The 13,778-nt window shown below is 41.0% G+C and overlaps 1 protein-coding gene across 1 annotated transcript in view; it reads right to left on the minus strand.

Annotated features, from left to right (window-relative positions):
- Positions 1-1,259: 1,259 nt before the first annotated feature.
- The window catches only part of slc8a2b (solute carrier family 8 member 2b), a 62,246-nt gene continuing 49,727 nt past the window's right edge, over positions 1,260-13,778 (minus strand). The window contains 3 exon segments of the mRNA XM_028824372.2: positions 1,260-6,348; positions 6,606-6,884; positions 7,128-7,227. Of these exon segments, the coding sequence (XP_028680205.2) occupies positions 5,972-6,348; positions 6,606-6,884; positions 7,128-7,227 (756 nt within the window). The 3' untranslated portion in view covers positions 1,260-5,971.

The raw sequence follows: 13,778 nt of genomic DNA on the forward strand, positions 1-13,778 counted from the left end.
CTGTAGATAGATAGATAGATAGATAGATAGATAGATAGATAGATAGATAGATAGATAGATAGATAGATAGATAGATAGATAGATAGATAGATAGATAGATAGATAGATAGATAGATAGATAGATAGATAGATAGATAGATACTTTATTAATCCCAATGGGAAATTCACATTCTTCAGCAGCAGCATACTGATACAATAAATAATATTAAATTAAAGAATGATAATAATACAGGTGAAAAAAACAGACAATAACTATGTATAATGTTAAATATTAACGTTTACCCCCCCTGGTGGAATTAAAGAGTCGTATAGTTTGGGGGAGGAACGATCTCCTCAATCTGTCTGTGGAGCAGGACAGTGACAGCAGTCTGTCGCTGAAGCTGCTCTTCTGTCTGGAGATGATACTATTAAGTGGATGCAGTGGATTCTCCATAATTGATAGGAGCCTTCTGAGCGCCCTTCGCTCTGCAACAGATGTTAAACTGTCCAGCTCCATGCCAACAATAGAGCCTGCCTTCCTCACCAGTTTGTCCAGGCGTGAGGCGTCTTTCCTCTTAATGCTGCCTCCCCAGCACACCACTGCGTAGAAGAGGGCGCTCGCCACAACTGTTTGATAGAACATCTGCAGCATCTTATTGCAGATGTTGAAGGAAGCCAGCCTTCTAAGGAAGTATAACCGGCTTTGTCCTTTCTTGCACAGCGCATCAGTATTGGCAGTACTAATCTTGAGTGTGTGTACTTATGATAACAATAACTTTTTGTTGTGCTTTTGCTTATTTTATTGTATCTTTGTAAAAATGGCTTATATTTTGTACCTTTCTGCTGCAAACAAATTTTCCTCTGGGATAATAAAGTACACAGGCGGTGCAGTGGTAGCACTGATGTCTTGCAGTAAGGAAAGAGATCATGGGTTCGTGTCCCAGGTTCTGCCTGCATGGAGAGTACTTTGAGTTGTGAGAAAAGCGCTATATAAATGTAAAGAATTATTATTATTATTATTATTATTATTAAAGCCTACCTAATCCAACATCCTGCATGAATTTCAAGATTAACTCTCCCTCTGGGAAAACAGATACAGGAGAGGTAAATATTTAGCACTGGCAGGTTAAAAAATACAAAATATTTAGTATTGCTAAAATGTTTCATTCTTAAAGCAAATCATTTCTGAATTACAATACCAACACAAACTAAGACCTTTTAAAAAAATCTGACAAAATAGTACCCCATTTTTAAATAACGAGACAGTCTAGAGTTCAAAATATATCAACTGTATTTATTAAAGTCATCCTCTACACAAATATCAGTGCTTCTAAACTCATGCTGACATCTCCTTCCTTTAAGGTAAACAGGCAAAAGACGTTCACACGGATATACAAAGGGAATGAATGAACAGAAAACAGAAACGAGCATGGGATTGAGCATAATGCCAACCATGGACTTCTGAGAGACTCCTTCTCATGGCCACTGCGACACATGGCATTCACTCATGGACTCTCTGACAAATTCACCATAATGTTTATAAGCAATACATAAAAAAAATTAGGCAAACTACACTTGGTTGTGTACCAATAATACTGTGAGTTGTTGAACTGTAAATAACCAGAGAGTTTATAAATAGCAATAGAGACTTAAGTACTGGATAGTGAAGCACTGGAAACGGCAGTGAATTGCTGGAGGCTGAGATCCTGAGGACTATATGTTTAGTAGTGTTGTGGGGAACAGACCACTGGGAGGTGACATACTGAGGAAAAGTTTTATTTTTATACTGTATTGAGGATTTGTTCTGTGTATTGTATTGACCCCTTTCTTTTTGACACCCACTGCGCGCCCAACCTACCTGGAAAGGGGTCTCTTTTTGAACTGCCTTTTCCAAGGTTTCTTCCATTTTTTCCCTACAAGGGAAGGGCCTGTTAAAGCCCATTGCGGCACTTTGTGTGTGATTTTGGGCTATACAAAAATAAATTGTATTGTATTGCATTGTATTGAGGAGCATGGTGATATACAGTACAGGACAGTGTAGGAATGGGAAAGGAAGGTCAAGTATTTTAAGCTAAATTACAGAACACTAGTGAATTGCTGGAAATTGGACTGGAAGAGAATGTATCATAGCTTTTTTTTATGGTCGATGGTCAGTCACTTCCTGGACTCAAACCTCCAAAATCTCAACCATCAGCCCAGCCATAACTCAGCCTGCCAAGTTAAAGGAATGTTTCCATTGCCCAGGAAGCTTCCGTACTATGGCTCTTCACCTCAGTGTAGCTCGATAATAATGAGGACAGAAGTACTGGCAAGTGAATTACGGGTAGTTGTGTATAGAAGAACATAGAATTGTAAGTTCCAGTATCAAAATATACCAAAGCAAAGTGGATTAGAAATCTTAAAAGTGTAGAGATAATACAATGGAGCACAACTGATTACATGCTAATATAGTGGTGTAATATGAACCTTTTTACTGGGGATTAGAGGAGACCATGTAAAATTAATTGCTGAGATGAACTGGGGATTGGACTAGTGAGAAGTACCTTGTAGTGTTGGGCCTACGTTTATAGTAATAGAGAGTGGAGGAATAGAAGGCCAATTACTGCGAAAATGCAGCTGTTCTAGGAAGAAGAGTACTTAAAAGAGTAATAGTAGAAGTTCAAAGTATTGAATGGTGTAGATCATATGGCAGGGCATGAAGAAGGGTATCCCTTATTGTATGTGGAACAATAGATAATGTAACAATAATACTCAAGTGTGCAGAAATGTCCTGGAAAGCAAAAGATGTAGTGTAGCAATAGGCTGATAGTAAAAGAGTGCATTGTTTTGCTTAGTAACATATATTAAAGAAACAGACTTCAGTAAAGTAAATGACACCTTTGTCTAGTGAATGGTGGATAAAAGAAAAGAACAAGAAAGTCAAAACACTTGTTCTTTTTCAAGGAGTACAGCAATAGTGAGGGGGAGGAAGAGATGATACTGAAAATGAACATACCACGGGTATATTAGAGAATTGAGAGGAAGGAACTAGAAAATGTAATACTGTAAGAAAGCACTTACATTTACTGGAAAATTATTAGGGCAGAGATATGAATACAGTGAAAATTAAAATTATAAAGTGTGCAGCTTTCTAGCAGACTTAGAGTGAGAAGTACTAAAAATGTATTATTATATGTGGAGTACTGGAATGCTGTGTGTATAGAGATAGACAGCATCAGGGTTTAAATCATGATAACAGAAACCAAGGTAAAGCACAAGAAATAAAAAGATTAGGGAATATGATTAGAACACGGTATATGAGAGAATTTAATATCTTAAGTGAATATTTAAGTATCTGCACAGATTTCCTCTGTGTACTCAGGTTTTTCTCCTACATCTCCAAAGATGTGCAGGTTGAATTAATTGGCAATTCCATAATGGCCCTGTGTCAGTGGAGAAGTGGGTATATATGTGTAGGTGGGACCTGTATGGACGAGCATCCTGTCCGTGACTGCTTTCTGCCTTGTGCCTGATCCTGCCAGAATAGGCTTCAGTCTCCCTTGGAGCCTAAATTGCATTTGGCAGCTTCAAGAGCGTTGTGTTATGTTATGTTTGTTCTTAAAAATTGAAAAAGTTTACTGTTATACTTGGAGTGTTGCGACATCTTTATAGTATTAAACTGAATATTCAAAAATTTAATACACTAAATTATGCAGATACTGTAGGTTGTGCAAAGTGATATATACACAGTGGAGAAACGTGAGGAGGACAGGGGAACTAGAGTGTACGGTTAGTATTCAGGAGTGGACTTAGACCAAGAAAATTAAAGAAAGAAGTGAAAAACAAAAATGGTGAACCTCTTAATGATTACATTTAGCACATACAGTAGTGGGACCCAGCAAAGTGTAATGCTGTTACCTATGAGTGGAATATAATAATAGGAAAATTGTAATCCTAGGTTTTTATTTTTTGCTGATTGAATTGCAGGGAATGTAGGGTTCAGTGCAGTGATGTTTTTGGCTTCAGAGGCTTAAGCCCCAGATTTATTTGCTCAGGCCCTGCTCTTTTTATTGATAATATCTTAGATCAATAGCTGCAAGCCCCTGATTTTCTCTCCCATCATATATGATTTAGCCAATGATCAGTGGGCAAAATCCCACCGGGGGTCAATTGCAAAACTTCAGGGGTACCTTCCCTCCTCATTCTTTGGTTTTATACATTAATAAGATGATTAGGAAACTTCAAGGGTGGCTAAGACCCTGATATCTGCAAATCTAAAAACACCCCTGGTTCAGTACTGCAATGGGTATTGGTGCATTCTTTGACAAAGTAATGTTCCAGGTAATGTTCGAATATTGTAATTAGGCTTGTTCCCTACCTTGGATTGATCCAGGGCTGTGTTGGTGAAAGTTCCTCCATCTTTCAAATATGCAAGCATTCTAATTGGCTGAGCTAATGAAGGGCCTCTGTAGTCTGAACAGCTAGAATTGGTATTTAATGTAAGAATGGATTGGTACCATCACTTCACTGCAATGTGCTACACTAGGAACTGGGATGGTAGTTAGGGCCTAAAAAAGCACTGAAGGACAATGGACTACAGTGATATCAAGAACTGCAGGGAAAGTGCAGTAAAAGGTAAACAAATATTCACTGTAAATTTGTGTCAGACTTAAAAGATTTAGAAAAAGTAAGACACCCAGCTCATGCTGATACCCGGCAAGATCCCAGAAAAAAACATGCAGACATCACAATAGAAACAAGATGATAACAATTACAAGAACAAATTGGTTCCAGGGAGGACAAGCTGCAGATGGAGAAGAATCGAGACATGAATCTGCAGTTGGAGTTGAGCTGGAACCAGAGCTGAAGGTGCAGTTGGAGCCACAGCCAAGGCACTGGCAGCATTATACTCATGGAGTGCAAGTTCAGCACTCAGGCTGAATACAAGAAGTATACTCAAAGTTTAATTCATCAAGGTAAAGACAGTAAAACACGTGGAAGGAGCACTGCAGTCCTGCTCACTCCAACAGGCAGTCTGGGCATCATTCCAGTCCAGGTTTCTTGGAGCCTGAGCTTCGGTCTCTTGTTCATATAACCTCCACCATATACTACTGGTATTAAGTTCATCCAGCAGAATTGGTGAATCCGTATTCAGGCTTGTCAAGAGTGTGAATTGTATGTGTATGAGTGTTGTTGTGATGTTTGTGAAGTGAGAAATATATGTTTGAGTAGGTGTAGAAGTATAAATATACACTGGTCAACAAAGTTGCATATACTCATGCAATAGATTGGGAAATAACACAGAGGGCATATTTGCAAGACTATATGTGAATGAGTATGTGTGCGTGTGAAAAAAGATCAAGTATTAAGTTCTGTTGTGTTTGTATGGAATATACTGTGTGTGAGCTTCAGGGGGCCATGTGTGTGCTTGTTTGCTGTTGTCTGGCATTGGTCACCACAGGCTCCCATTGTATCATAAAAGTTGTTATGTCCGTTCTCCACTACAAAATGAAAATATAAATTTATCCCAGCCATCACCACAAACTACATGGGGTAAGTAACATTTGAAAAAATATACTTTTGGGTGGAGTATTCATTTAAGACTTTGTGTGCCTGATTACTGTGTGTTTGCATTAGAGGACGTCAGACACAATGTAACCAAATGATGTCACGTTCTGATGAAAGCCTCCTATAAAAGGCAAGTACATTCAGCTAGAAATGACTGGAGGACAATGGAATTTGGATGGAGGAGAAGAATGAGACCAGAGTCCAACCTGTCTACAGAGAAGAGATCAGAGGGAACAAGACAGGAATGTGCCAAGAGGCTATGCACACTTGCCCTGACCAGATGGTCTGTAAGAACCAGAATGCAGCCACAATAATATTTTGAAGGCTCCATCTGGTGATGTAAGCAAGAGGTCACTAAGGCTGCTCTTCGGACTGGACTCTGGAGTAAACAAAGAAGCAGAGTCATGAGAGGATGCTGCCCAATGGACCCAGCTGTCTGGTTCAGTTAGAATCCTTTGATGTGGCAGTAGGCCTCCAGACTGGCAAATAGGATGTAAAGAAACCAGAGGCCAAAAAAGAACAAGCTGGTCATGATCTTGGGGGTCCGCAAGCCCCCCAGCTCCCCACCAACTGATGGTCGGCGCCGGTACAACAGAACTGCCATATTAACAAAGGCGAAGATGGTGAAGAGGGTGACAGAGAAAGCCAGCGATCCTGGATACACTATGAAGTCCTTTCCTTGGGAGTTCCAGTAGATGGCTGCCACAGACCAAGCCACACCGATGCCCAGGAACACATTGACTGCATTGCTGCCTGTCACGTTGCCAATGGAGGCATCTGCATACTGGTCCTGAATTGCTGCCACCTTACTGGCAAAGGTGTCTATGAAAATTGAGAGAGAAAGAGCACACAAGCAAGTGAGTAATCACAAAAGACAGTGTCATACCTGAACAGAACTGATAAACTGCAAGAGGGTCTCTTAGTTATATATGAGGAGTCATGCACTTACATCGCTAAAACACCTAAGCAAACTAGAGATTCCTGTGCTGGTGTACGGGATTACAGTAATCAAGACGACCAATAAAAACCAAGTGAGACCCCTAAAGATCAGCTCATGCCCTTTCCCATATTGAGATTACCTGGTATGGAGGTGCCCAGAGCTACAAACACCACTGCAGTTACTGCATCCTTCAACCCCACCGTGCAGCCAAAATGCGAAGCTAAGTCTCCAATCAGAGCTGTGAGGAGCCCAATGACCAAAATACAGACAAAGAAGCAGGCCCAGCCATTCCAGTATTCAGTTGGTGGTACACAAGCAAACAGCACCTTCCAGAACACCGTAAGAAAATGCATCACATAGTCAAAACATGATGGTAGTCGTTCCTCACGGCCTTCTTCGTCATCTTCATCACCATCACCTGAGTTAAAAGAACTCGAGTCACATTAATGCTGAAGAATTGATAAAGTAGAACAACTGTTTGGCCACTAGAGGGCATTACTGTACAACAGACTTTAGTCTTCCTTATCCTAATTGAAAAGGTTCACATAGACCTAAGATCATTAAGAGACCATAGACACTGAAAAAAACAGATCTGAACTTGGTCAGATTTCCTGCTAGGCCCTGAACAGGTACAGTTCTTAATCTGTCAATTGTGATTTACCTGCGCTGACTGTGACTGCCTCCAGGAACTGTTCTCTCCATGAGTGTGTGCCAATCACCAGTGCAAGGTTGGTTTTTTTGATAAGTTTGTCCACTGTATTCTGTCAATAAAAATAATCAAGTCAGAATATGTGACTTATCTCCCCAGATGTGTTTTTGTGATGAAAATGTCCCATGACCACTACTGGATTTACTTATCCCATTTAAAAGAGAAGCTCTGCATTTTTCAAGTCAAAGTTCTTTCTTCAGAATCATGGAATATATTAATTTGTTAAATAAAATTGAGTAGTGAAGCTCATTGTAATACATTTTAGAAAAAGATTGTCTGTTTTTGCACATTACAATAGGGCTTAAGGTAACCCAGGTCCAAGCATGAAAAAAGACTTAAACTTACCAAATATATTGTCACACAAGTGAGAACTGGAGACAGTTTATGGGCTCATATAACTGTATTTGCTCACCAGAACGGGAGTTGGCGCTGTACTCTTAACTCTTTTTCCTATTTTCCCTGAAGAATCACCCAAATAATAATCACTTCTGGCTTATGATGTCATTTCCAGTTTCACCATCAAAGTCCCAATTCCAGATGATGCCACTTCGATCCCAGAATGTCACCTGCTTGTTACACAACTTCCTGTTGTTCCATTATATATACTGTATGTCTGCCATTTTTATAGATCTGTTCTGTTCTGGACTCAAGTCTGTAAAGACCAATCTACTAATCCTTTAACTTTAACTAAATGGGGATGGTCCCCAACACATTAACTTTGCTCTTGTGTGTTTTGTTACAGTGGCATAGTCGGCAGGATTTTGCTGTTCGAAGATGTCCGAAGAGCAGGATCTAAATGTTATGCTTACCAACCTGGCCACAGAGGGTGAAGCTGCAGCTGGGAGAGACACAAACAAGGCTGGCTGAAGCTGAAGCAAGCACAAGCATGGGCAGCTGTACAGGAGGACTGGGCTTGGGCTCCCTCTCAGGTCCTGTTACCATTACAAGACAATGACAATATCAAAACCTATTTCCGTATTTTTGAAAGGATGCCAACTCACCATTGCTGGGAACGTGAGGAATGGGCAATAGGCTCTGTTCCTGAAGGGGGAAGCGCAGTGGACCTATTATGATCTTGGTGAAGAGGAGGCTGCCAACTATGACATGCTCAAAGCCGAAATACTAAAGCACTATGGTGCGTCAGTGGACCAGCAGGCGAAGTCCCGTCACGAGTGACGCTTCGATCCAATGAAGCCAACTCGACCACAAATGTATGAAATCTGGAACATGGCTGGGAGCTGGTTACGACCAGATGTAAACCATTACAACATCCACTTTCAATTTAAGAAAGTGTCCCTTCCATGTTTTTGAGGCATCTTTGTGAAAGGGAATGGAAACTAGAAATAATTATTTTATCACTAATTCCATCCATCCATTTTCCAACCCGCTGAATCCGAACACAGGGTCACGGGGGTCTGCTGGAGCCAATCCCAGCCAACACAGGGCACAAGGCAGGAAACAATCCTGGGCAGGGTGCCAACCCACCGCAGGACACACACAAACACACCCACACACCAAGCACACACTAGGGCCAATTTAGAATCGCCAATACTCCTAACCTGCATGTCTTTGGACTGTGGGAGGAAACCGGAGCACCCGGAGGAAACCCACGCAGACACGGGGAGAACATGCAAACTCCACGCAGGGAGGACCCGGGAAGTGAACCCAGGTCCCCAGATCACCCAACTGCGAGGCAGCAGCGCTACCCACTGCGCCACCGTGCTGCCCTATCACTAATTCTTGGAACTGTTTTCCTTGAAGTAAGAATACATTTCCCATTTGCTCGTCTGTTAACAGTCGACATCGTGAGTTGAGTTTAGACGTAAATAAGGGAGTTGACCAGCTAGAATACAAATGTGTCTGGATTTTCTTTTGAGAAAATGATCAGAAAAATGCAAATATCCAGGACATCAACATGAATTTAAAAATCAAAGCATTTATACCTTAAATTTATGACTTGTAACCCATTGATTGGATATGAACATTTGAGTGGAAGATCTACTGAAAGCAGACCTGTGAGTTTGTAGCACTCTTTTCTCCATGGACTAGTACTCGTAGCCAAAGAGGAAAAAAAATATCGCCTATTATCAAAGCCAACTGCAGTTCCAAAAATATTTCAGGTGAGTCATTTCACTGCAGCTGCAACTGAAGCAGGCTGAAATTTAGCATTGTGGAATAATAACAATAGCAATGTCTTTCACTTGCAAACTGAATACTGTGTGGATGAAAAGCTCTTATGTAGGGTGGCAAAGTAGAACAATCATTACTGGTGCTGCTTCAAGGATCTAAAATCATGGGTTTGAATCATGTGTCAGGTTGTTGTCAGTGTAAATAATAAAAGCAATCTCCATATGGTCACTTGGATCTCTCACGCATCAATGCTAAGTGGGCTTTTAACACTGCAAAAAAGAAGATCAATAACCAAACTTACTCTAATGAAAGCTGCCCATTTGGTCCTTCAGGTCTTGATCATTTATTCTAGTTTAATATGGAAAGTGGAAAAATGTTTCAAGAACTCCGTGAAAGATGAAAATTCATCTTCATCAGTAATACATACTGCAGCCTTGCGTAAGAAAGTTTGTTCATCCTGAGCACGTCTTAATCCCTGCAATAGAGCAACTCTTCCCGATTGGCCATAAGTTCACATTTTCCTCATGTGCACCACCAGACGTTACTTGTCTGTTGCATTGCTTTACCTTCCACTTACATGTTTTTCTCTTTTTGTCTCTCCAGTTCTGCTCTCCTGTCCCTTCCTCTTCGATCTGTTGGATCTTTTCATCAGTATATTCTGGCCCATACAAATATAGTTCAGCAAAAATGCTAAACATATCCTCATCTTCACAGTTGGACATCTTGCTGATTTAAAACAATAACTTTTTTGTCTAAATCCTAAAAGAAAATGTACCCGAAAGTAGTAGATTCTGAAAATGAAAGTGGTGAGTACAGCAGTAACAACACAGGCAGGAGGAAACCACACTCTAGAGGGGCAGAAGGTTATTACAGTGGGAGAGAAATTCCTCAAGATGAGGTGCAGAGCCAGTTTTCCTTTAAAATGACCAAATCTCACTAATCATACTTTTAAAATTCTTTTCCAATGCAATGTGGATACACTGTTTTACAGTATTTGTGCAATCTCAAGATGAGGATTAATATCTGCTAACATTCTTGCCTTAATGTAAGTAAATAATTTAATGTAATTAAGTGTAAAGTAATACATATTGTGACAAGCGGCCTCGGCAATTACCCGGCCAGGATGCCAGTGGGATGGAAGGACTGGGAGAGAGAGCATTTCTGAGTCACTCCCTCCCCTGGGATTCAAGCAGGGCATGCCGGGACTTGGAGTTTGGTACAGCCCTGTTGGGTTCCGTGGGGGCTGCAGAGCCCTATAATGGACTTCCACCACACCTGCGAGAGATTCCAGGTAATACTAGTGAGCCACCTGGAGCACTCCTAGGAGTAGAATAAAAGGAGCCGTCTCACTCCATTAGAGGAGCCAGAGCCGGGAGGAGGTGGATGAAGCTTGTTGAAGAGGAGTGGAGGAGGACGGACTGGGAAAAGGAACAGATTGGCAAAGAGAAGGGACTGTGCTTACTTTGCTGTACTGTTCTGTGGCTATTGTGTTGCTGTGGGGAGCGAAGGAAGTGCCCCCACATGTAAATAAACTGTATGCTGTATGGCAAACTTGTGTTATAGCCTGTCTGTGTCCAGGTTAGGGCGGCTGTATGCACCCTGGTGGTTCACAATATATAAAGTAAAAATGTTAGGTTTGAATACACAATGGGAGATCTGAAAACTGAAAGTACACCTTATGATAAGGATTTAGGAATTGTAGTAGACTAGACACTAATAACTGACAGTGTTCAGAAGCCATAAAGAAAGTTATCAGAATGTTAGGTTATATAGTGCCTTGATATATAGTGTACAAGTTCAAGGAGGTTCTGCTCAAGCTTTATAACAAACTGGTGAGGCCCCATCTGGAGTTCTCTGTGTCAGTTTTGGTCTCCAGGCTACAAAAAGGACATAGCAGTGCAAGAAAAGTTCCAGAGAAGAGCGACTAGGCTGATTCCAGGGCTACATGGGATGAATTATGAGGAAAAATTAAAAGAGCAGAGCCTATACAGTTTAAGCAAAAGAAGATTAAGAGGAGACATGACTGATGTGTTTAAAATTATGAAGGGAACTAGTCCAGTGGATTGAGAATTATTTTAAAACCAGTAATGGTTTACTGCACGATAACGTGCAGTGAATACACTTGACTTGACCATACTCCGCGCCCGTACGCATCCACTACACTGCCGACCTGCTGCTTGCTGCCGAGAGTTGACTCTACAATAAAATAAAATAAAAATAGAAAGAGTAATCATTCCAAAACTCTTTGCTTTTAATATAAAACTGTAATGCAGAGTTTCAGCGTAGTACCTGTGTACCAAATTTCAGGCTACAGCTTATTTGATTTTTGACTTTGACCTTCCTGGGTTGATCTTTGACCTTGGAGGTCAATCATCACTCCAAAAGTGGACAGTAGAGGTCACATAGTATATGTGTACCAAATTTCACGTCAATAGGTCAAACGTTTTGTGAGCTACAGGTGATTTAAAATCCTGGACAGCCACGGTACCGTATTATATAAGAAGAGGAGTTCATCAACAGCATGGGGACACAGTTGGAAACTTGTTATGGGTAAATTTTGCATAAACATTAGGAAATTTCTTTACATAGAGAACCATAGACACAAGTAGTGCGGTAGACAGTAGGACTTTAAAGACTTTCAAAACTAGACTTGATGTTATTTTAGAAGAATTAAATGGATAGGACTGGCAAACTTTGTTGGGTTGAATAGCCTGTTCTAGTCCAGATTGTTCTAATGTTAAAAATTGACATATTTCATAAGTTTAAGTCTTATATTTCATAAGACTTTGGGCCCGGGTTACCTTAAGCCCTGTTGTAAGATGCAAAAAGGTATTTTTAAAAATTATAAAAAAAAGATCCACTTTAGAATATAATGTTATGTGGCAAATTTATATATACCATGATTGTGAAGAAATAACTTTGACTTGAAAAATACCAAACCTATCCATTAAAGGATCATCCATCCATCCACCCATTTCCCAACCCGCTGAATCCAAACAGGGTCACGGGGGTCTGCCGGAGCCAATCCCAGCCAACACAGGGCACAAGGCAGGGAACCAATCCCAGGCAGGGTGCCAACCCACCGCAGGACACACACAAACACACCCACACACCAAGCACACACTAGGGCCAATTTAGAATCGCCAATCCACCTAACCTGCATGTCTTTGGATTGTGGGAGGAAACCGGAGCACTCGGAGGAAACCCACGCAGACACGGGGAGGACATGCAAACTCCACGCAGGGAGGACCCGGGAATTGAACCCAGGTCCCCAGGTCTCCCAACTGCGAGGCAGCAGCGCTACCCACTGCGCCACCGTGCCGCCAGGATCATTGATGGATCTTTTAAATAACCGTTTTTTTTTTTTTTGTGGTCCCACTCTTGATCTGTAAAGTGATGCCTTCACTGTAAGGAGTCTCTTTCTTTGGTCTCAATTAAATCTCTGCATGTGTGATTCATATTCTATGACCAGAGTCTGGTCACCCTGAGATTAACTGCACTTACTTATAGTCAGTTCCACGTTAGACTATCTTGTGTACTTAATAGGGCTCTCTCTGTAATGATGCCACTTTTTAATCTTCACGGGATATATGCTGTGATATATCCTTATCGATGTACAGAGTTAGTCTCTCTATGAGTGATCCCTTTCCCTGGCCACTACAGACTTCATTTTGCGATGCTACCCCTTCTCAGCATACAATTGCTTGTGTGTAAAGTGGATTTCCTGGAGCAGAAATGAACAAAACAGAAATCACATCACTATTTAGACTCAAAATGATAACTCTTAAGGGGCATTTACTTTATTTCTACTTCAAAACTTCAAGGCTGAACTGCTGAGATTTTCTCTGCAGTGGTACTGACTCAATTCCACACCCCACTCCATGCACAGTCACCAGATCAGGAGAATGAAAGCCATCAATTTGAAAAGGCGTATTGATGACACAAGTGTAACTTGTTCCACAGCAAACTGGAAGAGGGTAGGAGAGCTGGTGGCAGAGTAGCCACCATCACAGCATCAGAGTAAAAAAAAAAAAAAAGCAGACAGCCAGTCAGAGGTGAGCTGCAGAGCTGTCAAACATGGAGCCACTTTGAGCTCACATTTTTCCAGTCCAATCAGAATGGAAAATATCAGGCATCATGGGCAGATTTTCCTACCTGACAGAGTAGACCACTGGAAGTCATAGCAGCCCGAAGCTTGCAAGAGGCACAAATCATGAGTAGCTGTTTATATGAAGTTAATGTAGTTCATGAAAAATCTCAATTGACTAGAGCTGTGCTTCAGTCATCCTTAAAACACCATTAGTCCTATATTGAGTGGCCATTTTATTAGGTACACCCCCTTAATACTAACTTGGTTTCCATTAATCTTCAAAACAGCCTGATATCATCAGGGCTTGGTTTCAGCAAGGAGCTGGAAGTGCAGCAACTTCTTCTCATAGTTAATTATCTGGATTGAGATTTGGTAAAGAGGCA

The sequence above is a fragment of the Erpetoichthys calabaricus genome, chromosome 18 (genome assembly GCF_900747795.2).
Source record: "Erpetoichthys calabaricus chromosome 18, fErpCal1.3, whole genome shotgun sequence".
Lineage (NCBI taxonomy): Eukaryota > Metazoa > Chordata > Cladistia > Polypteriformes > Polypteridae > Erpetoichthys > Erpetoichthys calabaricus.